This window comes from Semicossyphus pulcher, unplaced genomic scaffold (genome assembly GCF_022749685.1).
Source record: "Semicossyphus pulcher isolate SPU_LCO1_2020_fin unplaced genomic scaffold, fSemPul1.0.p SCAF_14, whole genome shotgun sequence".
NCBI classification, from domain to species: Eukaryota; Metazoa; Chordata; class Actinopteri; order Labriformes; family Labridae; genus Semicossyphus; species Semicossyphus pulcher.
Window position 1 is genome coordinate 16,785,939 of NW_027211648.1, and position 26,461 is coordinate 16,812,399.

Sequence of the window (26,461 nt, forward strand, 5' to 3'; positions counted from 1 at the left end):
CAGCACGACAAAGCACATGTTGCTTAAGTGATTTAAAGGATGCTAAAAGTGAGTAGTGGATGCTAACACTGTCTCCCCAGCTTTTGTAGTCATGATCACAGAATGGCTCAATTAAAACAATAAGTCAACCACTTTGATCTAGATGGAAATATCTGGAAACATTTGAATGATTTGTCGAGTTGTTCTGATACCGTTTTATCCTTCCTCATACAGATTCAAATACATGAATTTCTGACTTGGCCAGTACTGAGTAATAATGAGTTTCCAGAGCAATACAGAGCAATCTTTGGCAGCTATAGGCTAATGCTACCATCGTGTTATGGCAACACCCCTGAAACTGAGCCATGCTTACTCTACACATTGTTTTATTGATGGGATTTCCAGTGTGACATATTGTTAAATACTGTCATTTCTGACCAATGCAGTCTCTGTTTGCACCACACTGCTGTTATTTATTATGTGTTAAATGACCTGAAATCAGTTCTTCTTCACTGCTTTAAAACAGTAGCTGCCATAATAAATCAGAGGAGGCAGCACAGTGCAAAGCTGTAAATTCTTCATGGTATCAGGTAAGTACGCACTGACTGGCGTACATGCTGATACCGATCCCACATTATCAGTGGTAATGAAGGAATTTCCAGTAACGGTAACAGTATCAGAACAACTGTTCAGGTTTCAGACGTTCATGTCCCTGTCAAAATTGTTTTCGTGCCAACATCAGGCCAAAATTAGATACGAGTACGGAAGGGAATCGCAGGGTAACTCGCGATACGATATGCGATACACGGAACGATAATATCACGATACAGGGATTCTGAGATGTAACTGCAAGACAATCATATTATAATATATCACAATATCTGATTGACTGAAGAATACAAAATGCTCCTAAAAGGTAAAATGCGGGATTAATGTATTTATTCACTTCAATTTGGGAGATGACACAATGTACATGTTTAAATTAAATTTACAGAACTATAGAACAACTGTAAAAACAAATTAGCCCATCTGTTAACTTCTTTTTACTGCTGTCCGACATTCTCCCGCTGCTTCTCTCATCCTGCTGGAAACTTCTTCTTCGGCCCATTCATTTCCGTTGACATTAGTGCATCACTAGTGAGTCAAAATCTCTGTTTAGAAGTATATTTATTTATTTTAAGTATATTTATAAATCAAAATATCGATATTTGGCACCAGTCTATCGATAATTGTATTGCACGAGTCAGAGCGACGATATATTGCCGTATCAATATTTTGTCCCACCCCTAGATATGAGCGTATAGTATATTGGCTTATGTATGGTGAACATGATAAACATTATACATGATAAAAGTTGACAGTGGACACAATTCATGGTGCGACCACTGCATAAGCTGATTGGATCAGAATATTATCAGGAAGTGAGGACAGACGCGGATTGAATCAGAGTTTATTACAAGTTATCGATCTTCTGACTTAGACTTTAATTGTTTTGTCTGTTTCACCTCAGGGGTTGTAGCCTCTCTCTCTCTCTCTCTCTCTCACACACACACACACACTCACACACAGATACCTCAGCTGTTTTTTCTGATGCAATGAGCAGATTACCTGACCCGGGCTAGCATTTCTCTCCTACAGCTTGCTGTTTTTTCCGCCTCTCTGACTCTAACTCAGGTGTATTTCATCACCAGCTCGTGGCTCCTGCACTTACTTCAGCATCTGTGAATAACAGTCTAACTCTGCACAGAGCAGAGCTTTCACTCATGGCGTCAGCGGGAGCCAAACTTCAGTTTGTAATCTGCTGCGCTGGCTTGGCAGCCTGACTCAGGGATGAGGAGGAGAGAAATGAGCAGAGGGAGAGGATTAGAGAGACGTCAGTCAGTTCAATAAGCTGCAGAAGAAATGGATACCATGGGATAACTGTGAGCTTGTCTGGGTGTTTATTTATCAGGGGAAAGGCAGAAAGAGAAGATCCATGGAGTTTTGTGGTTAAAGTTGCTGAGTCATGCTGTGACGTTTGTCCAAATGTTGTGTGAAACCACACCAGAGTCACCCTCCAGCATACTGGAGAGGAAGAGTTTCAGTGTTAACATCAGCAGCTGCAGTTTAGAGTGAATGAGTCGTCTGATGCAGGAAGAAGAAGCCGCTCAATGAGCCGTTAAAGGTCTGTTTAAGCTTCTGCATGTCCAATTCTGTTAGAGCTCAGTGTGCTTCCTGTTTACAGCCCGGCTGCTTGATTTCTTTTATAGTACGGCATCATGTCTGTTTGATTTAGCTCCTGTTGCTAAGTCGCAGAGTCGCTCTTTGATTTGTTTGCTATTCAGCTCATCTCAGGAAGATTAAAATAGGCTCTGAATAGTTTGCTTTTCACTGCAGCTTCCTTTTTTAGGCTTTTCAACAAGATGATTGGATTAATTTAAAAGCAGATGCTACTAACAGTATCACAAGCAAGATTTTATGTATTTGATCTCTAAAATCTCGAAATTAGTTTGCAAATGTGTGCAAAATAAATGTTCAACTAAAATTTACCAATATCTGTCAAATATAAAGAATCCAAAGAGTGAAATCCCTATGATGAAGCTACTTCATTTGTGAGAGAACTGCCTGCTCTCTCTTTTCTCTGTTAGCCTGTGTTGTTATTAATCTATTTTTAGCTGTAAAATAATCCCTTTGTGCGTATCGATGGCTTAATTCATCATTGGCAAAGAAAGACAGCGTGATGTATGTTGCGTCGGCCTCTTTGATAACACTGCTCTGCATACTGTGTGTGTGTGTGTACATTATGGATTTGCTTTGTGATCCTTCCTCAGGGAATCTCCTCCCCAGTTGTCTCCACAGGGAGGGTCAGAAGTATCTGAATATTGACCACAGCTACACAGTTCCACTACAGAAAGTAAGAGGGGACTGTAGTGGTGCGGAAAGAGCTGCTGAATTATTCCTGGGTTGTATTTTTATACTTCTGTGGACGTCTCTGACAGGGTGATGTACAGCCGTCCAGCAGCTCTGCTATTGATCCGATCGCCTCCTTCACTAAACATCCTGCTGTTTGGAAAATGCTTTACAAAACAGTGATTGAGCTCCTCAGGAAGTGACATCACTGCTGCAGTGATAAATCACACCATGTTGGGTTCAGTAATGTGTGCCAGTATGGAGGCTGTTAGCTTACTCTCCCTTTTCCCACTTGTTTCAGCCTCGTGTTACCTCGCAGCGAAGGCGTGTCCAAGGGGTGGCCTGGGGTGAAATCTGAAAGGCCACCCCGTTTGTCACCTCATAATCCAAAACTTTTATTGGCTATCTTCCTGCTCAGAGGCGGGACTTAAGTTCTAATCTAATTATTTGGCCGTGTTTGGATGTGAGGTAGGGTTGTGATGCAGTTTTGGCTGCCTTCTACTGCTGCAGAGTGTTTACTACAGAGCATGCGGTTATGTAACAATAACAACAGCTCTGAATATGTCGCCGAAGCTCATTTTTACCATGAAATCTGATGATGGATGTCTTTAGCTCAGGTTTAATCGCTGTATTGATGCAAAGCTTTGTCAGCACTCTGTTGCTGCTCCATTTCCTCAGACTGTTTATTCAGGGAGGAGGGTACACAAGCGGAGCAGCTGCGAGTCGGAGCTGTATTGATCCAATGTGAGGAGAGTGTATGTGCTGCTTTAGGACAGAGGGTTCTGTGGTCGTGGCAGTGTGAATGATCATATTATGTACATGCTACAGAAAATGGCAGTACTGCCAATCCTTTACAAGCTGTTCATTAAGGCATCAAAGTACACAGTTTAAGCTTTGACTTTGTTCTGTAAACGTTCAAATATGCTCTCTTCTGTGTAGTTAAACTGGCTATTAAGCGTCTTCCTGTTGGATAGCAAGGCTTTTCTAAGTGCCTGCAGTATATCTGTCATCCGATCAGTTTGTCCCTTTTCACAGATGTCTCACTTCCATTTGTCAGATAAAGAAACGGACTCAGATCAATGACTGCTAATGGACTGTGATCGTCATTAGACTGATCCTTAGAAATGCTACCATAACTGCACTGAGAGAGAGTGGCAGACACTCGTCTGAGAGAAAGGGCCACAGCATTTTATTGTTAATAACACTGACCATAAAATCTCAATTTCAAGGATTATTATCAACACCACACCCGTACTCAGTGTTACCATTAGAAAGCAACAGTGTACGTAAATACAGGCTTGTATTGGGCGAGTCGGTATGGAAAAGATAGGCACTATGGTAACAAATAACATAACTAAGACGTATAACTTTGGATTAATTTAAGTAAATTAAATCAGAAACTGAACTGAAAAAAAGAAACTGTCCTTTTCTCAATTCAACAGACTCAGGGGTTTTTCTGCTTTAGCCTCAAGGGGTCTGCTACAGTAGCTTGTGGTGGCTAATGCTAGCAAACTGGAGATAATAGTTTAGATAGTTTGTTACTTTCTTACTTTTTTCTTCTTGTACTACTATTAAAACATTATAGCATTTAAGCTAGATGCTAAACAGTAGGTTAGCTTAACTACTAAGTGCTAGCATATAGCAATATTTAGGCCTGATAATTGTAATGGCCGTTGGTTAGCAAAAAATTAAGCTTCCTCTAAAAAAGTGTCACTTAAACTTTTGCAGTCACTGGATTATTACATTTATGGTATTATTTCGTTGAACCAACATGACTGTGATGTTTTTAACAACAGGTGTGTCTCCAAGCTAACAGAAAAAAAAAGGCAGAGCAGACATGAGTCAGACAGTTAGCTTGTTTTGGCTAACGGTCTCGTTCTTTCTCCTCAGGTATGGTCCAGTGCTGATGGAGCACTCTGAGCTGTTTGAGACGAGAGCGCCCCCTGTGGAGGGGAGAGCTGTGGAGCTCGATGTTCTGAGCTTCCTGGACTCTTTTGGAGAAGCAAACAGCACCGCTGAGAGATGTTACCGCGCACACTCCCGCAGCAGCGTCCTCCAGGGGCTGCCGTTTGGAGGGGTGCCCACGGTCCTCGCCATCAATGTGGTGCTCTGGATGGTACAGACTCACCCAAACCAACACACACGCACACAATGATCTACACAACTATGTTCAGAAAAGCCATCATCAATTCATTTGGTTGTTTTTCCATTTTCTGTGTCTTCCCACTTTTTATAATAACCAGTTGACCTTTTAAGTTATGCAGATAGAGGGACATTTGAATAAGGGCTGAAACTAAGAATTATTTCTTCATTGACTCATGATTATTTTCTATTTTCCTAAATTAACTGACCTTTAAAGTGTCAAAAGCTAAAATGTCCATTACAAGTTCCCATAGCCCATTGTAATGTCTGAAAGTGTTATGGCCAACCAACACGATATACACCTATCAGCCATAACATTATGACCACCTGCCTAATATTGTGTAGGTCCCCCTTTTGCCGCCAAAACAGCCCTGGCCCTTCGAGGCATGGACTCCACTAGACCTCTGAAGGTACCAAGACATTAGCAGCAGAGCCTTTCAGTCCTGTAAGTTGCGAGGTGGCGCCTCCATGGATCGGACTTGTTTGTCAGCACATCCCACAGATGCTCGATTTGATAGAGATCTGTGGAATTTGGAGACCAAGTCAACACCTTGAACTCATGTCTTGTTCCTCAAACCATTCCTGCCATTAGGGAATATTGTTCCATGAATTGGTGTACTTGGTGTGCAACAATGTTTAAGTAGTTGGTACGTGTCCAAGTAACATCCACATGAATGGCATGACCCAAGGTTTCCCTGCAGAACATTCAGCATCACACTGCCTCCGCCGGCTTGCCTTCTTCCCATAGTGCATCCTGGTGCCATGTCTTCCCCAGATAAGCGACGCACACGCACACGGCCATCCACATGATGTCAAAGAAAACATGATTCATCAGACCAGGCCTTCTTCTTCCATTGCTCAGAGTTCCAGTTCTGATGATCACATGCTCATTGTCAGTGCTTTCGGAGCTGGACAGGGGTCAGCATGGGCACACTGACCGGTCAACTGATCGACTAGTAGTTTCAGCTCTACTTAGAGCCATGTTCGCTCTCTTTAATCTTGTTTTTTATGGTGTTGTTGTTTTACCCTCCCAATCACCTCTTATTGTGTACTGCTGCCACTCATCGGCCTTTGACAACAAGATTCCCGAACATCTCCAGAGCTGCCAACACCCTGTTGAGATAAAGTGAAGAGCCCTGATACAAACTGACAGCAAGAGGTGACACACTGTCAGAGAGCTGTTACTGTAAATACAGCATCTAATGGATGCCCTGTCTGAAACGCTTCACTCTGAACTTGATAATATTAAAGTTCAACAGCTGCATCGGGAGTCAAGAATATGCTGGGGTCAAACTCGGGGCTTGTTGAGTGTGGTTTTTGTTCCAGCAGTACAAAAAGATGTGGTTTTATATATTGTATTGTACTGTTTTATATTCCTCTACCAAGTCAGGAGCTTTGATGTGTTATTTCCTCAGGGGAAAGTCTCCGAGAACAAACCCGAACTTTAAATTAAGCAAAACATTGTGGAGCTTTTTATTTGTCTCCTTCTTGTCAGGGCTTTTGAATCAGCAGGCTTTATCTTCCTGTTCTCATCGTATAATGCATGTGTGCACTGTCTTCAAACATAGCTCTATGTCTCGAGATAATAATAGGCCTCCAATTTCACTTGTCAACTACCTCGGTTCCACTGTCAGGCCTTGTCAAGCTTGATCTCTGCACTGATATCACTCTCAATCTGCCACCTCCGCGCCCTGATTGGCTCATTCTATCGCTGCCTGGTTGCCAACACAACGCAGAGGGTTGAGCTCTGTCTCTTAATGACGGGCATGAGTCAAAGCATCCTTCCCCCCAGGTGACGGGAGCACGCCTCTGCATCAATTCCATCATCATACAGAATCAATCATCTGTGGGACTGGAGGAGAACGTGCCCACGCATCAAGACGGAGTGAAATAAAACAACAGGAAGGAGACAAACGGCGAGCTAATGGAGGGATTCTTATTAAAGGAAGGAGTTTGGAGTCTTCATTACTCATCTGCGTCTCAGTCAAGGAAGCCCTGATTGTCCATGCATGACTGTAAATCACTAAAACATGAATCATTCAACATTCACGGGAGCTTTCTTCTCATTAATGTCCTTTCACCTCTGCCCACTTTACCAAATGTCGTCTCACCGCAAAATGAGTTAATGATTTAACGCCGTAATTAAAATCAAACATTCAACAGCACTTTTACTCAACTTGCATGAGTCAACATTCATCCATCATCACCCATTTATCCTCTTAGATATTTAATCAGGGCCTTTCAGCATTGTGTGCTATTATATGTCATTGAATACGGTTCTTTCTCTTAGTTCTCCGTTTGTGACAGAATGGAGGCTATTCACATTTATTCCTGCTTTTGACCGCGCTCGTTCTTCATTAGTGCTCAGCATGTGTTCGCGTGTGCACGCTGACCTGTCTCTGGTAGTTTCCAAGACAACCACGTACTACTAAAGAAAGAAGATGGCTCATTATTCCTACTGCGTTCTGAACCTTTAAAGGCTTTTTATTAGTGAAGCCTCAGAATTCAAATAAAGAAGTATGAAAAGGTTTGCAGATGATTACGTAGAGTGAGTGTGATGGTGCAATTGGTTTCCCTCGTTACATTAACCTGTGTGTTTGTCTGTGTTTCAGTTCCTGTTGCTCATCTTCTCCTGTCTGAGGAAGGCTGCGTGGGACTACGGCCGCCTGGCTCTGCTGATGGAGAATGACAGGTGAATTCATCTCCTGCCGTCGTTTTACACTGAAAATCTGATCCACTCGCTGCTCTGTGAGCCACGTCCACATTTAAGATGGAGCAATAATTCTAAGTGGAGCCACTCCTGAGAGCTGATGCTGAAGCCTGCAGCTCCCTCTGCTGGGACTGTGCAGGAAGCAAAGTACAAAAAAGCCTCTATTCTGCCTTTGGTTCAAAGAATCTTTGTTGTTATTGGAGTGAATGCTTCAAAAGTAGCAGCTAACATGCATCTTATGTTGACAATGAAAACAAGTGTTATAACAGGCCATATACAGGCCTTTATATACTCTTTATTTACTTACAGAGTGGTTTGGATGGACCCATCGCCTAACTCTTTCAAAATAAGAGGTGCAGCAATAACAATTATTTTAATTATTGAATAAATAAACTGAACAATTTTTCTTATTTAAGATACAATTTGACAGAAAAAACACGTTTCCTTTCAAATGCACCATAATTAAACTGTTTTCTTCTGTAACCAATATTGAAAATACAAAAAAAGCCACAAAAACTCACTTTTTAGAAGCCTGAACCAGTCAATGTTTGACTCATTCCCCTGATACATAAAGGTCAGGGCCAGACGGTTTGTGGCATTTTAGATTTGTCAGCAAATACCATGAAAAGATGAGTTAGGCCATCTCAAAATATTTTTCTTCTTCTTCTAGGGCAGAAATAAGTTTCCTTCTTAAGTGACAAACTATATATATATATATACTGTTTATATAAAATAGGGATGTGCATTTGGAATTCATTTTTTGACCGGTTAACCGACCAGATAAAAATTTACTTTTTGGATTCGAAAAAAGTCTAGGTCCAGGGATGCTAATTTAGAAAAACATTTCTGACCGATAATTGACCAGCGTTAATGGTCATTAATCGTTAACGATAAGAATTAAAGATCATTTTTAGAAAGAACAGCTGGAGACCGACACCGTCATTCTCACTCTAATAGACACACACACTCACACACACGCACCTAAGAGGTAAATTTAGTATAATCCTCAGACGTAGCTACCTGTGCCACCGACAATTGTGCCCACAGATAATAATACACTGTCCAGTGTCTATTACGCATGCACGTGAGCATAGAGCCATGTGATCCAGCAGCAACAATAAATATATAAACATATACAGCCGACCTTTCTTTGATGGTCAGCACACAGAACTTTAATAAACATAAGATCCTGTACGGCGGCGTGTCTGGAGTTTTAGATAATTAATGAGTTTCGCTGCAGTGCCAAACATTCAATACCTTAACAACAGGCCTACACCAGTCCTTATTATGTAGGAGACAGTTTGTCCACTGGTTTTGGTGAAGAAATAGAAACATGCTCAGCTCAGCTAACGACAACAAAACGTGTTTCCTAAATATATATGTATAAAAAGGCAAAATTTAACTGTTTAACTTGTAGTATTAACCGGTTAACATTCTTAACGGTCGGTTAACGGTTAAAGTAAAGTATTTAAATATGAATATTTAAACAGCTGTGCTTTTTGTGTGTGCTTGAAGGCTGGGTATTATGCTAATTTCAAGCTTCATATTTCACTCTGTGATACCTGTGGAGCAGCTTAGCATAATTTACAGTAAAAAAAAAGCTCATTTTTCTCACACTGGTGCTCTAAGTAAGAATAAGGTTTGGCTACGCCGACAATACTGTTAATATATAATCCAGTGACAGTAAGAAAGACCTGTAAACATGAGGTAACAGTCAATTATAAAATGTCTTGCCGATGTACGAGTTGGGTAATCATCTATTCAGACACCTTTAAGGTTACAAAAAAGTCAAGGTGCTCAAGCAGTCAGCGTGAGTCTGCAGCAGCTTCCCTCTGCTTGACCTGAGTCTCCTCTCTGGGGGATCGAGGGCTCGATTAGTTCTGCCTGACCGGCAGCGGCTTCACAGCACCCGAGGGCGAGCATCATCTGTGTGTTTTGCCAAGCGGCCCTCTCTCGTACTAATTCAATTATTCTGCTTAATTTGACGCGCTGTTGAACTGTCAGTGGTTCGGCCCACAGAGAAATATCCACAAACTCGATCATGACAGTGGCTTTATTAGATCTGACTGTGCTGTATTGTTTTATGTCTTCCATGTGACACACACAGGGATTGATGTCAGACAGGTACTGAGGGACTGTCTGCTGCTGTTACATTGTGTCTGTGTTAGATCGGCTTTACAGGCCTGAAATAAATTAAAGTGGATGTGTTGATAAGGTCGCGTCAGGACACGATCAATATCTTGTTATTTCTTTGTTTATCTTCCCAATTCAGTCTCACGTCCCTGTTTTATGGAGAACCGAGTGAGAAAGAGAAGTCTCCCTCAGAGTCCAGCCCCTCCGACTCAGAGACAAAGGACATGGTGAGTTTTATTTAGTTTGGTGAGCGCAGACATTTTCATTTACACTGAATATCACCCTCTTTACAGCAGATCGATTAAAGGCACCCTGTGGATTTCATCCTAGACAAACACTGTTTCGTTTACAACCAAGTAAACACATTTAATGTGTCCTAAAGGTCTAACCCTTACCTCATTAAATGTTTGCAAAGTCTATTTAATGTGGTAAGACCTGCATCTATAACTGTCTGAGTTTCAATCTTAAGGTGGACCTTTTTTGTTGCCTTACTTTAAAGCTGCACTCATTTATTCAATTTTATTAACAAATAATTCAGTGACTATATAATATAAATTGGGTAGCAACAATAGGTGCAACGTCAGAGAGTTATCACTACAGCAGTGCAGTACATTTCAGCTTTAGGCTCATTGTAGCTCCGCTCTCATCAACCTTTTTTTTAGGTGATAGAAGACAATAATTTGTTTAGCAATGCACTAATGGAGCAATTAGAAATAAAAGTTTGATTAATGGAAACAAGGAGAATGAATATTTGTCTTTTAGCTCAGGTGGACACCACTCCCAAAAGTTTCTTTAACACAGTCTGGCTCCATGTCAGCAGAATGTATTAAAGGAAGTGTTCCCTGATTATAAGCTGCACCTAACGGTAGGACAAGAAATGTTTTTAATACATTGAAAGACATTTCAACTTCTGCGTTTGTCTAAAATCGTCTCCATCTTTAGTTTTTTTCACCCAGTAAGAGCCTCAGTAACATTAAGACATTCTCAATATGTCTTGTTTTGCTTTTTCAATTCAGTTGTCTTTCTTTCATTTCCTGCCGCCTCCTCAGCTCACACTCTTGCCCTGCTGCCCTCAGCAGAAAATATTCCACTAGTGCTTCCTTCATGGTCAGCCAGTGCACCGCATCAAACGGCAGATGAAACAAGGAAGGGCGACTTGTACTTGCACAGCAGTGACTGATTTTTGTCAATGAAACAAGACCTTTTTATCTTGTTTACGACAAACCCTGTGATTCTCATTTGATGAGTGCTAAATGCTACAAAGTCTGCGGACGGGACTTATATCAGCTTGTGCTTGTGCATGTGCATAGAGTATTCATGAATATGCTTGTAAAACAGATCCAATCCACTGCTCTACTGCAACGCTGTTGGTAAAGAAAACTCCACAGGGTGCCTTTAATCACTAAACTATTTGAGGAGAAGACAGACAAACTCCAGTTGCTTTCACTTTCAAATGTAAAGGAGAAGGTAACATAGGGTCATCAACAATTCCACTGATGGCAGCCTGTGGTCCCGATCATGTCCTCCTTTATTCGCACTAGTTTGTCGCAGTCTATTTGTCAGGAAATATTGATGTCTCAAAATGCACCATGCTGCACTTTTACAACAAAGTCCACTTGTCTAAGATGACACTACGTCAACTGTAGTAAGAGTAAAGTTTGGATCATGACTCAGCGGGGCTGTCTGTGACTCTGTGACACCTGTGTGACAGACTGAGGTCGCTCCCTGCATGTTTACAGCCGTGTATGACAAAGAGTCAGACTGCAGTCATCGCAGTGTGCCTACTCAAAGCTGAGGCTGCAGTAAAGTGGTTACTGCTGCAGGCTAGACCTATTAAAACCTCCATCTCTGTGTCACTCTGCAGACCTCATTACTATGCTAATAGAGGATGCATGCAAATAGTCAGATGTGGTGTGCAGACTTGCATACAGATGTCGTTATTTATCTAAAATAACGCATCCATTGGTTGTTTTATGATTCTGCTCTTCTTGCAGGGCTTCTGCTCGTGGCTCTCATCACTCTACCATATGAAGTAAGTGCACAAAGTCTTTGCCCTTTTAATTATTTCACCCTTCTCTCCGCTTTGCCTCCATCTTTTTACTGGCCCTCCGTCTTCAAAGCTGAAGTCACCGTCTAATGTAAAGTCTCTTGTTATATGTCATTTAGCAGGAAAAACAAACCAGTCTGAGCTCGTGTGACCGCTGGTGCCACGGTTTCCCCTTGGATATTTGCACTTGCTCGAGTCTGACTGCACACAACAGATTTAAGCCTGTTAAAAAGGGCGATTTCCACGGTGTCCATGGTTTCCATAGTATAATGGTGGAGTGTAGATGCTGCTGTTTTTAGCTCTCTCGCCAGTGGCTCACCCTGGGATCCCTGGGAAAGTGTAAACCCACCCTGCGAGATCGCAATGTGTGGGCTGCTACGAGACGAGCGTGCACCTCTTTTCTTCTGTTTTTTTGTTCTATTTTATGACGCTGGGTTTCCTGAACCTCTCGGTTGGTAATCACGGCCTCTGGCACTAAAGTAGGGGTGTTTTAATCATGATGAGGTATAACGTATTGGCCCATATGTTGCCACAGACACAGCTACAAAAATATGTTCCATTAGGATTTCACTGCATTGTGTTCTTTTCACCTAGCATAGACAGTTTAGGATCCCTCAGATTGTATTTAGAGGTTTTAATTCTGGTGTTCTTTGTTTCTGCAGGGATGAAGAGATCCGGAGCAAATGCGGCATCGACGCCGTCACATACCTGTCCTTCCAGCGCCATGTCATCCTGCTAATGACAGTGGTTTGCCTGCTGTCTTTGGCCGTAATCCTGCCGGTCAACTTTTCCGGGAACCTCCTGGGTATTTTGGTCCCTACATGATGGTCTAGCTGGCCGCCTGTTTGAAAAGCAGAGGGATATCCTTAACCGCAGGAGAGACATATGTAGCACCTCACAGCGAGAGAAGCCAGGCCACACAGAGACAGTCGCACACATCTACACGCCAAAGGCCTTAAAGCTTGAACGCTCAGAAAGTTTAGCTTCAAACAAGCTGTGGTGAAGACGAGTTTAAAAAAAGCAACAGCATGAAAAGAAACTAGATCAAAACTATAGAACTTAAAATGACCCATAAAACATCACAATGAAGTAAAACCACGGCTACTCTCATACACAAAGGCTGCTCTTCATCTAATGGGAGTTTCTAGCATGCCAGTGGCGATTCATCAAGTAGGACTGTCGAAATAGAACGTGCTTCATTTCCTCCCAACATACACATGTAGGTGTCAGGGGTGGGATGAAGCCGAAAATTAGCTGCTAAATACAAGCAGAAATGCCGCTTGGCAGTGGTGTGCTTATTTTGTAGGAAGTGTGGAGTAAGTGATTCCATGACAGCATGAAGCACAGGAGCCGTTATAGGGTCTGCAAGCAGCAGGGCTTTCCACAGAAACTTTTTATGACCGCTGGCTGTCATCTTATGGGCCAGTGTGTCACCCTGCTCATTAAAAACACCAACACCCTTCGACAGGCCGCCATGGCAACAGCAAACAAAGGGTGCCCCAATTAGAACAGCAGCACAGCATGTTTGAATGTCTGTGTCGGGTTCATTGAGATGAGATTTCAGTAAATGCTTCTCTCTGAATAGTGACATTGCTTCATCCCTCCAGACGAAGAGGAGGAGTTTCCTTAAAGTCATTAAGAAATTAAAACGTCTCGCACTCTGTCATGTTGCATTATTTCTACAGGAGACAGTCCTGAAAACTTTGGGAGAACAACACTGGCTAATGTTAGCGCTAAGTAAGTCCAACACTTTATGAATGACATCAAATCTCATGAGAATGCACAGAACCGTGAGAAACATCTCTCGACCTATATTTGTTTAAATCACAGCAGTGTTTTTGTACCTCACAGGGACAGCTTTCTGTGGCTGCACAGCGTCTTCGCTCTGGTCTACTTCATCATCACCGTGCTGTGTATGGCTCACCACTCCATACGGCTGGAGTACAGAGAGGATGAGAAGGTCTGTCACCAGCACATCGTACCGTTTAAGCATTAAGGCATTTTTTCGACTGCAAAAACCTCCAGTTTATCAAGTCCATGATCATACTTAGCATATTAGCATGCTAATTAGCGCCAAACACAAATTATGGCTAAGACTGATGTCAACACTTTTACAGGTATTTCCTCATAAACTAAAACTAAACATAAACTATACATGAAGATTTTCATTACATGAAACGTTAATGGTTATATACTGGTTTAAAAAATCACAATGTCAGTCATTAATATCAATTAATTCTTGTGCTGCAGCGTGTCAAGGGGTTTTGTGACATTGGTATATGAAATAATGATAAATTCATTTAGAGCTTGTCTGGTGTTTTCATTAGCTTTTGTTTGATTTGTGTCAATATTTATTTTGTTAGATGTGATGTATAAAGTGTAATGTGTTTGTATTGTGATGAATTGTGTAGAAGTGTATTTGGTATTGTCATATTGGTATTGGGGATCTAAATAAACAAAACAAATGGATCATCAAAGTGATAAGGATTCATCGTCAGGGGAACATGAACGTGTGTTACATTGGATATTTATCCAATAATGGTAGAGCCCTTTTAACTTGAATTTCAACCAGCTGGTGGCGCTAGAGGAAGAGTCACAAGATCATCAACATCATCAGGATCATAGACTGTATATAATAAGTTGACACAGCCACTGTGATGTCATTCATTGATTAATTGATGTCAAGACATTTCACCCTTGAATATTCCTGCTGACGGCCATAGAGGCAAAGTGAGAGGATCAACAGTCTTAAGAGTTGATCCTCAGGGGACCGTGAATGTACGGCTCTCAGTACTTAAGATGATTTTAGGATGTGAGTTATAACATAACTACTCATGGTGATTATGTGTTGCAGGTAGCCAGGACTCTGATGATCACCTCCATCCCCAGAGAGATATCCGACCCAGGACTCATCACCAAACACTTCCAGTACATGTTTCCTTCTCTATTTCATTCTTACATCAACTTAAATCCTCAGCTTATGTTTTATAAAGCCAAGAAGCCCTGTCCATCTTTCTGCACACATGTAGACGCTCTCATCACCATCGTTATGATTTACTCCTTTTGCTCCATTCACTAGTGAGGCCTACCCCAGCTGTACTGTCACTGATATCCGTTTCTGCTTTGATGTCCACAAGCTGATGAGGCTGGACCTAGAGAGGTACAGTAACACACTGAAGACTGCAGTTTGTGATCATGGTGAGGCTCGTGTCTGAGGGTGTTGTGTTTTGCAGGCGAAAGGCGATGAAAGGGAGGCTGTATTTCGCCACAAAGGCCCAGAAGGAGGGGAAGATCGTGATCAAGACTCATCCGTGCGCTCAGATTTTCTGCTGCGACATCTGTGGCTTTGAAAAGGTACTTTTATCACTGGAATTAGTAGGTGACTCCTGTACAGAGAGTGTGCTACCACTGGATGGCACTGCAATCAAAAAGTAGGGACATCCAGCAGCAACATATCTGTGGTTGTATCTGAGAGTTAAGATGCAGCGTACGCTCTAACTGTTTTCTGCAGGTGGATGCAGAGCAGTACTACAGCGAGTTAGAGGAGAAACGTACGGACGAGTTCAACGCCGAGAAGAACCGCATCACCATGAAGAGGCTGGGCATCGCCTTTGTGACTTTCCGTGATGAGAGGATGACTGCAGTGTGAGTAAACAGCAGCATGACTTGTCCTCTCATCGGGTGAACCATGTCACAGCAGGAAGCAACTGTAAAAGTCACATTAGGGCAGAACAGCAGGCATAACTGAGCGCTGATGCTGCTCTCTACGTGTTGTTTTGTTTTCCAGCATCGTGAAGGATTACAGTCGTGTGAACTGCCGCCGCAAACCACAGCAGTCCAGCATCACCACTGTGGTGCAGTCACACAAATGGGGGGTCAGCTACGCACCTGCTCCCAGTGACATCATCTGGTTAGTACTGGAACTTTACTATGCCTCTATAACCATACAAGTCCTTATACTCGACTTCAAGGGCCCTCCATCTATTATCTATACGTGCATGGTTGCAGGGAGCTGTAACCTATCCCAGCATGCATTGGAAGAGAAGTATGGTACACAGACAGGCATCCATTCACACTCACACCTACAGTGCAAGCAGTTTGTTAACCTAACCTGCACGTTTGGACTGTGGGAGGAAGCCGGAGCACCAGAAGGAAACCCACTCAGACGCATAATCTCAGCGCAATATCCAGTATTACATGTCTTATGCATCATTCAGACACTTTTCCCTGTAATTAACGCTGACATATTTGGTATCTTTGGAAACCTCTGGATTGTGACTAGACTTTGAACCAGAGTTATGAGGGCTTATGATACTTGTAGAGGCAACATAAGCTTGCAGTGATAGACCTTAAAGGGCCAGTTCGCCGATTTTCAACCTCAGTGCTATCACTGCTATTATGGGGAGCTAACGCCATTATGGTAGAAAAATAGTGCAATTTTGCTCTGTGCCTTTGGAGGACGCTATCTGCTTCTCCAATGGGCCCTGGGAAACCTCCGCCAGACGACGTAAAACGTGTCATCTGGCGGAGGCTAGGGAGCTCGCTAAACTACACTTCCTCAATCTAGGAAGCCTGCCTCCGATGTCATGTCTCGTTCACAATTGTCAGGTTTGAAATGTAGACTGCAGACCTCAAGATTTTTTAGACGATCCATCAATATTTTCTCGTCGTTTTTCGGATTCTGCACCGCTCTGAGCCGTTGCCTTCAGCGATCAGTGTCCTTGACTGGAAAGCGGTAGTATTTCACTCCAGCTTCTCACGCTGGGCCGTTCTTTTCAGAGGGAGGGGTGCAATGCACGCTGGGTGTTGTAGGAATGTAGAATTGGCAAACCACAAGCTGTTTGTACAACTTTCTCCACAGCTATGGCGCCGATTGCAAATATTATTGCTTCTATCGATTACAGAGAACACCAGCTTTGACTGACAGTGGCTTTTTCCAGGAGAGAATTTCTCCTTTAAAGAATCTATTTATTAATGCAAATACGCATTTTGGCTTTGAAAAAGAAGCAATTTAAAGTTAATTCCCTTTCTCTGGTGTGAGTTGCTATTATGCATTCTTTGCTTTCTTATACTGGAAAGCAAAAGCAGCAGCCCCAGTGAGATTATGTAACAAATGACTGATGCATATGTATGAGAGATTAACCTAAAGGATGCTGTTTGTGCTTCATGTTTAGCAGTGTCTGTGTGTGAATGTGTTTCTGCACTACCTAGACGCCTGGAGCAGGTACTTCTGTTCCTTCATTAAAACTGTGTGTTCGAGTGTGCCGTTCTCAACCTGCTCTCCAGTCCAGCAGAGTAGAAACAACTCGCATACAAGAGGCGACCAGGCGTCTATTTCAGGCTTATGTCAGTACACACAGAGCGGGGAGTGTCAGGGGAGAGGAGTGTGTCAAATGTCCTGTCTGTCCTGTGAATTGAGACGCATTATTTCTCCCCCCCCCCCCGTCACCAGGGAGAACCTGTCGCTGTGCGGCTCTCGCTGGTGGCTCCGCTGCATCCTCCTCAACATCCTCCTCTTCCTACTGCTCTTCTTCCTCACCACTCCCGCCATCATCGTCAACACCATGGACAAGTTCAACGTCACAAGGCCTGTGGAGAGTCTGCGGGTCAGAGATTAAGATAAACCGTGTGACCTTAATGCTACATTTTAACCCTCTTTGGTTTCACTAATTCATCATGTTTCTGTCCAATCCAGAGCCCGGTCATCACCCAGTTCTTCCCAACCCTCCTGCTGTGGGCGTTTTCGGTGCTCCTGCCCTTCATCGTCTACTACTCGGCCTTCTTTGAGTCCCACTGGACCAGGTACTCACCCGCCGTCGGCCACCTCTCTGATATGGAAATGCCTCTTCAAATGAACCCTTCACGTCTTTGCCTCGAATCTCAGCATTTCTTTCTTTTTTCATTTCAATTATTTTTCTCTCGTTCACCCTGTTGCGCTTTTTTCTCTCTCCCTCCTTCCCTCTGTCGCTCTCCCTGCACTGTTATTCTGGGCAGGTTGTCATAGAGATCTCCATGTGAGAATAATGATATGCACAGTAGTCACCGTGCGCAGAGGAGCAGGCACATGGGGACTAGCGGGAGGAGAAGCGGAACTACTGTGCATAAGGAGACAACCTCACGCAGCACCTATGAGCACCCTGTCTTTACATAACCACCCCCACAAACGTGTTGTGCAGGCGTGATGTGCGAAGCAGCGAATGCAACTCAACTGTTTACTGGAGTGAAGCGTCGCTCATGCTAATGAACCTAATGGTCCTGTAGATGTAGAGTCAGCTGACTTCTAAGGGAGCTGTGCAGATATGTTTTTTAACTAAACATGCATAATTATTAAATATGATCCCTTGTGTTTATTTCAGGTCTGGTGAGAACCAAGTAACCATGACCAAGTGTTTTTTACTGCTGGTTTTCATGGTCATCATCCTGCCCTCACTGGGTCTGTCCAGGTACCAGTTAGATCAGAACACACACATTACTTCTGCTTTTCGACATATTTTTCATGCACTTCTTTTGATTTTATTTACTACTTCCCCTTTATTTTATCCTGTAGTCTGGACCTGTTCTTCACATGGCTCTTTGATGTCCACTTCCTGGATGAGAAGGAAGTCAAATTCCAGTAAGAACACCCCTTCAGTTCAGTTCAGTAAGAAACACCTCCTGCAGAGAAAAACATCACTGTTTTGTTCATACAGGTGTGTGTTTCTCCCCGACAACGGCGCGTTCTTTGTAAACTACGTGATCACATCCAGTCTGATCGGAACATCTATGGAGCTTCTCCGTATCCCGGGGCTGACGGTGTACGCCGTCCGCCTCTGCTTTGCCAAGTCTCAGGCTGAGCGCATTCACGTCAAACGGGTCAGCTGAGCCTTTAATGCTTATCTCATTCGATTGTGCTCTGTTTTAAAATGTGAACATCTTACTGTGTGTGTGTTTCCCCCTGCAGAGTCAGGCCTATGAGTTCCAGTTTGGCCTGGAGTACGCCTGGACTATGTGTATATTTGCAGTCAGCATGACCTACAGCATCACATGTCCCATTATTACACCTTTTGGTGAGTACAGCGACCCTCCTTTATCCTCATTTACCTTCTTCCTTCTTTCCTCTGCATCCCATCACATCTCCTCTTCGCCCTATGCATGTGTTGTCTATCCTCATACTGTGACCTCACTCTCCTCGACTGACTGCCTGCCAGTCCGATGCCCGACTGTGTGAATTTGCTGCTGTCGTCCCAGACACCCAGACGCAGCGAGTTGCAAGCCAGACGCCCACTCCGCTCCTGTCTCTGCCCAGAGCTCACGTAGCTTCTATTTACTTCTGAAGTGAAATCCTCAATCCCAGCAGGCTCTTTCATACACAATACCCTGCTGCTCTGTCCTTTTTAGTCATTATTTACTGTGTCCTCCAGGTCTGCTCTATGTGATTCTGAAGCACATGGTCGACCGATACAACATCTACTATGCATACGTTCCCACCAAACTCAACCAGCGGATCCACAGAGCAGCGATCAGCCAGGTCATCGTGGCTCCCATCTTCTGCATGTTCTGGCTGCTCTTCTTCTCTGTGCTCAGATTAGGTACCTTATCACTTATATTACCCCTATTACAGTTTCTGTATCAGCCTTTCTGCGGTTGAGTGCACATCATTACAGTAATCTTCCTTTGCTGTCACAGGTCCAGTGCATCCTATCACCCTCTTCACCTTCGTGTCCCTGCTGTGCTCTATTGCCTTCTCCCTCTTCCGCTTGTGCCTTAGGAAGCAACCAGACAAGTCGACGAGCTACCAGGTCAGCTACATCATACCCTACTGATATTCTTTTTTTATAAAGATGCAATAAAACTAAATAAATATAATGCATTTCTCTTTGTTTTAGATGTCTGATCAGCCAGCAGAGGGGACGTTCACTGATGCAGACAGGAGCACTGTAACATCCACCACTGCCTCCAGTGTACAGTACCACATTTATTCTTTTAAGTGTAACAGCTAAGCTAAGCGCCCCATATCCAGAATATTAATTACTGCATCTTTACTGCAAAGATATCTAGATACCCCCCGGCCCCATTGTCGAGTGATTTACTGTTTGCCATAATCATAAATTACATGTTGCTCTTCCTCCCTCAGCTGTTTGTGGCGTCCGTACTGCTGGAGCCAGAGCTGGCCCTGACTCCCATGCCCTCCCCGGCCCACCACAGCTACGGCGCCATGGCCAGTTCACAGAGTTCAAGCCACGTCCCGGCGGAGGAACCGGAGTGCGAAGAAGACCACGCCCAGACCCATGAGACTGAGCTGCAAGACCCCCCTGAACCCTGCTGCTCCAGCCCACTCATGGACTGCCCAGTCAGCTACCAGTAACACCGAATCCCCCCTGAAGCTGTCCTTCACCCGTGAAGCACAGACCGCCAACGGCCACATTGCTGCGTTTTCGCCATTGACCTCAGACTCCAACTAAGCTGCCTCGGACCCTGAAACTCGGCTTGTTAAAAAGGATGGCGATCACAAAGAGGAAAGAAGCTTCGGAGTAGAATCCATGCAAACATCACTACACGTTTAAAATCAGCAGTTTGCCTAACGTCTCTTGAACCTGGACACAAACCTCAATCTTGGGAGAAGATAAATCCACCCTAGATGTACAGATTATGTTATTTCATCTATTGGATGCTCCGTGACTGGGATTCCCTCCACTTTTATGGCTTTATTTGAAAGTTAAGAGGTTAAAACTAATCAAAGTGACTCTGGTAGAATTGCCTTTGGGGTTTCTATTAGAGATTTTGTCCATGTGGCGCCACTTGGACACGAGCGGAGGTGAAAGTTCCCATCAGAGTGGGTGGTGTGAGCAGGCTCGCCCTGGCAGACTGACACAGTGGTCTGGGCACGGGTGATATCTGGTTCCTCGGCAGCAGAGCTCGGGGAGGCTGAGGGTGAGGGCAGCTAGTTGTGAAGCCATCTGCAGTGAGAGAGCAGACAGACGGAGGGCCGAATGTAACTCGGAGATGTACTGTAGTATGTGTACACTCTCTCCAAGCAGGCACGAGCAGCTTGACTGTACCTGGAGCTTCTGTAACTATTATCAATTTGAGGTTGCTATTTTTGCTACAGTATTTTTGGTGTCATTGTTGTTGTGCTTTGGGTTGGGGGCGGGGCCACTGGAGATGGACGAGGATTTGCAGAGCTGTCCCATTTTGGTCAGACTATTCTCTTATTATGCTTTTTCAGCTGTGTATGTGATCCAACTTGATTTATGTTTATTTACTTTAAAGGAAAAGTTCAACATTTCTTAAGCGGTAATTCACTTTCATGTCGAGAGTTTTATGAGAAGATAAATACAACTCTTATGTCTCGACTATAGCTGTGTCCCAATCCAGGGGCTGCAGCCGTAGAAGGAGGCGGTCTACGAAGGCACCGTCATTAATAGCCTGCATAGCCGCTAAAGCCGAACTGAAATGAGACGGTCTGGTCTACAAAGCATTTCTTGTTTGCGTCACCAGCTGTTCCCGCCCTTACCCTTGTGTCACCAAACGCCACTCCTGTCGCCTAGCAACAGGTCGCTAGCGGGCTAACAAGCTAGCATAACGAACATCACGTTTCAAAGGCCCTTTCGTTTGTTTTTTTTAACATGTAATGCTAGCCATTCAATTGAGTTGAAACCAAACACTTTTACATTTAAAAGTTTATTCTTCGGCCGTGTAAGAGTCAGCCACCTCATTTGAATTGGTGCGCAATGAATCTCGGGATACGTTGGGCCGCAAAGGATGCACCCGACGCATTTGTCGGCATCTGAAGTAGCCTTCGAATTGGGACAGCCTTTGACACGCTGCTGTGACGCAATCGGCCAGCAATCCTTGAAAGGATGCAGCCCCTGGATTAGGACACAGCTAATTTATGTGAGGCTACAGCCAATTAGCCTAGATTAGCACAAAGCCTGTAAAAAGGGTGGAATAGCTAGCCCATAGCCAGAACCGGGACTATTACTTGGCTGGCTGCAGTCCTGGTGTTCCCAGTGGTGGATCCAGAAAGTAATTCCCAGTGGTTACAAATATCATGTTACCTATATTTTCTACCCTTTTATCCTTAAGCAGTGCTGGATAGGGACTTTCATTACCCTCAGACTGAGCCAGGCTAGCTGTTTACCCCTGTTTCTAGGCCGCATGCTAAGCTAAGCTAAGCTAAGCTAACCGGCTGCTTGCCATAGCGTTATACTTAGCAGATGATATGAGCGTGGTATCTCTCATCTCATTAACTTTTGTCTATCTTTGCTAAGCATTAAAAGAAAATTTAAAAGTATTCCTACAGTTTGTACCAGGTTTGGGAAATGAAGAAGCACATCCAGGAATTACAACATTTTAAAAACAGAAGCCATGAAGTTAAAATCTGAAGAAGAATTTGACTCATTTTGTGAAAAATTGAAAGTAACGACACCCTGGGTTGCTACCAAAGTCATGAAATTAAAGTTTTTTTAATTACAACAAAAGTACTCGTAACTCAAACTCTTAATTTATAACCGTAATTATTATTATTTTTTTGTGTGTTTAGTGTTGGTGAAAATGTTCTCTGCTAAAATGATATTTTGTTGTGTCCCTAATATTATAACACAGTACAATTCATGCACTACCAAGCTACCATGATTTCAGTTGCATTACTCTGTGTGACACTCCACTGCATGTTGACTGTATGTTGTATGGTATGCATTCATATCCTTTTCCTTAAGCTCACATGAAATAATCAAGTTGGTTTATAGTCAGAGTGTTTGTTAGCTAGTTCTGTATATTGGGGTCATTTTTATTTCATCATGGTGAGAGGAAAGTTTTTCCCCTGAATCTGAATGTAAACTGATTGTACTCTGTCATTCATGTCTCTCGCTGTGCCTTGAACAAACTCTCCTTTTCGTGTGACAATCCAGCATGGCCTGAAATATGCTGCATGGACTGAAAACTAAAGAGCGGGGAAACAACCAAGAGATGAAAACACAAGAACAACAAACACAAAAACAACCCAGAATAGTGATTTCCATTCAACAGTCAACGGGACGTTCCTTCTTATAGTCAACAAACAAGCAGTGAGCTCCTGCCACAGAGATAACCTTCACACAGCAACCTTTTTCTAGAGCTTTCCACCATATCACATAGTCTTTATGAGGAGATTAGTTTGTTCAGTTGCCATTTGATCAGCAAATATTCAATTGGTCAACTTCTCCTTGCATGTTTAGCTCTGAGGTTTACATTTATTTCTTGACAAGCTGAGAAGACGATCTCCGCTCAAGGTCGACTTACTTGGTTTTTCTGGAGCTATGAAGGCCAACTTGTGCAGCAACATAGACATGGAGTATTCCTGAAAATTCCCAGGAAAAAAAAATTAAGTTTTAACATTTACAGATCCACGAGAGTTCAATAAGTTAACATCATCTGCTGATGAAGACCATGTGTTTTTGTTTTTTTAGCGATCACAAGTGGATAGCCTTAAGTTAAGGTGAACAAAACCAGGACAGATTGAGGACGCATTCAGATCCGATCACTCAGGCCACATACAGAGCAGGTCTGGGACGCATTTATCCACATTCGTCTGGCAGTGTGTACGCACGTGTCCTGGGTCACATTAAGCACTGCCCACTCTCCGTATCCATGTCACCGTTGCCGTTGAAGACCACTCGCCTTCATTCCTGTCTGATTTAATATTTTTCTGCTGTGTCTTGAAAATTTTATTTTTATCTATTTCTCATGTCACTCCAAGTCACTAATGAAGGTGAATGAGGCTCCGTGTTCACTTGCATACAAAGCAGGAAAGTGAGATCCGATCACAAGTGGTCACTGAGGACGCATTTGAGGGGCTTGTTAATGCTAGGTGTGAACAGCTTAGAGCTGTCCACTTGAAATCAGATCACCCAGGACACATGGATAATCCCAAATGTGAATGTGGTCCAAGCATTTCATTTTAAAGCTGTTTTGTATCGTGGCCTTGTCGGTGCCTTGTTGTTGACTTCAATCAATGTCATATCAGTTCTCAGCTGCTGTTTTCTTCTATCATACAGATCACAATGTATGGCCAAGCTCTCCACAGAGGATAAAAATATTTGGCTTCAGGGTCATTCCATCGTGTATGATTTGTCTTTATTTTCATATCAACATGTTTGATTAGGCATTCAGGAGAGCTGATAATGTTCTTGCTGCTTAGAGGAGGGAATAGTCAATTTTGTGACGTTTATAAGAGGGTTTTTTGTAGTTTAATTATATAAATCATAGGCCTGTTTCATGAAAGTTATTTTTCCGTTGTACTTTTATAAAATTGATGACATATAATTGTATAAAATTTAATATATTTGCTCTACTTTACAAGTTCCTCATGCTGTATAAAACAGATGGGAGCTGGCAGCAGAGAGAGTATGAAGTGGTCAGTTCAGAGAATTCAGAAGAAACATCAAAGAGCATCTCAAAGTTTCTGTGTCTGAAGTGCCGACATATCCTGTGGGTTCCTTTTTCACAGATCATTAAACGCACTTTCCTTTGAAAAATACAAATAAAAATGATTAGGGTATTCTTAGCTCTAATGGCCATGCAAGGATGGATTGTTGCTTAACCAGTTTTATTGTATCCTGTCATGTCTTTTCATATTCTGTCGGCTTGACCCGCTTCGGTTTAATAGCTGGCACATTCGCTTTCCAGACATATCCACTGTTTTTGCTCTTGGCTATGAATTGTGTGTATCATAAGTAGCCTTCGTCTTTGCGTATGTGACCAGCCTGCTGTAAATGTAGGTTGTTTGATCTCCAAGAAGGTTGAGGTTGGGGGACAGACTGCGTTTCAGATTAATCTCTGTCAGGCTAACAAGTTTTCATCTGTCAAAAGTGAAGTGCTGTGATCTGAAATTAAAACTAATTCAGCCCAATCCACTCATCTTGTGGTGTGACCTCCTTATTGCTCTCCTCTGCTGTGGTCTGTGATGAAGGGTTTTTGGGAGGCAGTGAGTCAGACTTCATGTGGTAAGTAGTAGTGCAATAGTGAATGTGCACACGATGCCTTCAGGAAGTGTACAAAGCCTTACTGGATAATGACTAATGTGAAGACTTACTATTTAAAGAAATATTTTGAAATCTTTGTTAATAAACTCATGCTCTCTGTTTATTTTTGAAGACTGGTAGCACTGCAGACTATACATAAGAAGTGGGCGTAGTCTCTTGGTTTCAAACATGAACATGATGCACAAGTGCCTTAAACCTGCACTTGTGTTAATGGTTAGCAGGGGGCGCCTCCACTGGTTGTAAAAAGTAGTCACATTGTATTGCACCAGATGAGGAAATTAACCGACTTCTCTGGTGATGTATTACCTCAGGAAAAGTATTTTTCAATACAGTATGATGTTCACTTAAGGTTCCATTTTGAGTAAAATAGACAATGAAGTAGGGTAAGTTTTAGGGCTACCAGGAGAGAAGGACAGTTATATGTATCTCAAATACGGTCACTTCTAGCTCCAAAAAAAACAGATGGCGACAGCCAGAAATGCCTTAATCAAAACTTTCTAGAACAGTTTTCCACCAACCAATGTGTGACGTAGCGATGGCTATTTCCACCTAATTTATACAGAATAGTACCAGTCTTGTGTCTAAGGTGAATGTGAAGCCTGCTTTAAGCCAGCTTAGCCTAGCAAAAAGACTGAAAGCAAGAAAACAGCTTGCCTGGCTTTATCCAAATGCAACAAAATATGCTACCAACTTTGTTAGAGCTTCCTAATAAACGTATTGTACCTGCTTCCCTCTGTTTCTAGTCAAGTTAAACTAAGCTAACTAGCTATTGGTTGTAGTTTCATATTGTATACAGACATGACAGTGCTATCAGGCTTCTCACTCTCTGCAGTAATGATTATAGAACTAACTAACACAAGCCAGTGGGTTACTCCCCTGTGAGCCACTACATTTATACAGAGTAGTAGGCCTACCAATATTGTGTCTGTACAATGAATGTGAAGCCTGCTTCAAGCTAGCTTAGCTTAGCAAAAAGACTGGAAGCAGGAAAACAGCTAGCCTTGCTCTGTCCAAATGCAACAAAATATGCCTAGCAGCTCTGCTAGAGGTATAGTATTTGCTTCTCTCTGTTTTTAGTCTTTTGGCTAAGCTAAGCTAAACTAACCAGCTGTTTTAGTTTCATTTTAACTGTATAGACATGGCAGTGCTATCAGTCTTCTCATGTAACTCTCTGCAGTAATGATAATAGAACTATTTCCCAAAATGTCAAACTATGTGTAAGAGGATAAGTGTACTGGTGAACAGACCATCTCTTTAAAGATAACTTGTAAGTAATGGTCCCATTTATAGTAAAATAGACAATGAACAGGATATGTTTTAGGGCTTGGTTACCTGTGATTGATAAGTCGCTACTTGTTAAAAAATGGTCACTTCTAGCTCCAAAAAACCAAGATGGCGACGACCAAAATGCCTTATTCAAGGCTGCCAAACATCAGGCCACAAACCAGTGGGTTGCGCCCCATTGGCATTTTCCACTTAATTTATACAGAGTACCACTTTTTTGTCTGTCTGGTGAAGCCTGCTTCAAGCTAGCTTAGCTTAACAGCTTGCATGGTGCTG

The 26,461-nt window shown here is 42.9% G+C and overlaps 1 protein-coding gene across 1 annotated transcript; it reads left to right on the forward strand.

Annotated features, from left to right (window-relative positions):
* Nucleotides 1-4,757: 4,757 nt before the first annotated feature.
* On the forward strand, nt 4,758-24,772 carry tmem63c (transmembrane protein 63C). Its single transcript, XM_069661994.1, has 22 exons — nt 4,758-4,984; nt 7,623-7,702; nt 9,993-10,080; nt 11,848-11,885; nt 12,563-12,705; nt 13,586-13,637; nt 13,752-13,860; nt 14,755-14,828; nt 14,980-15,060; nt 15,134-15,254; nt 15,412-15,545; nt 15,688-15,810; nt 17,353-17,506; nt 17,596-17,702; nt 18,257-18,343; nt 18,448-18,513; nt 18,590-18,752; nt 18,841-18,946; nt 19,301-19,468; nt 19,566-19,678; nt 19,766-19,840; nt 20,014-24,772. Exons 1-22 carry the CDS (start codon nt 4,775-4,777, stop codon nt 20,242-20,244), a joined length of 2,523 nt encoding a protein of 840 aa, XP_069518095.1. The 5' UTR covers nt 4,758-4,774; the 3' UTR covers nt 20,245-24,772.
* Nucleotides 24,773-26,461: the final 1,689 nt, after the last annotated feature.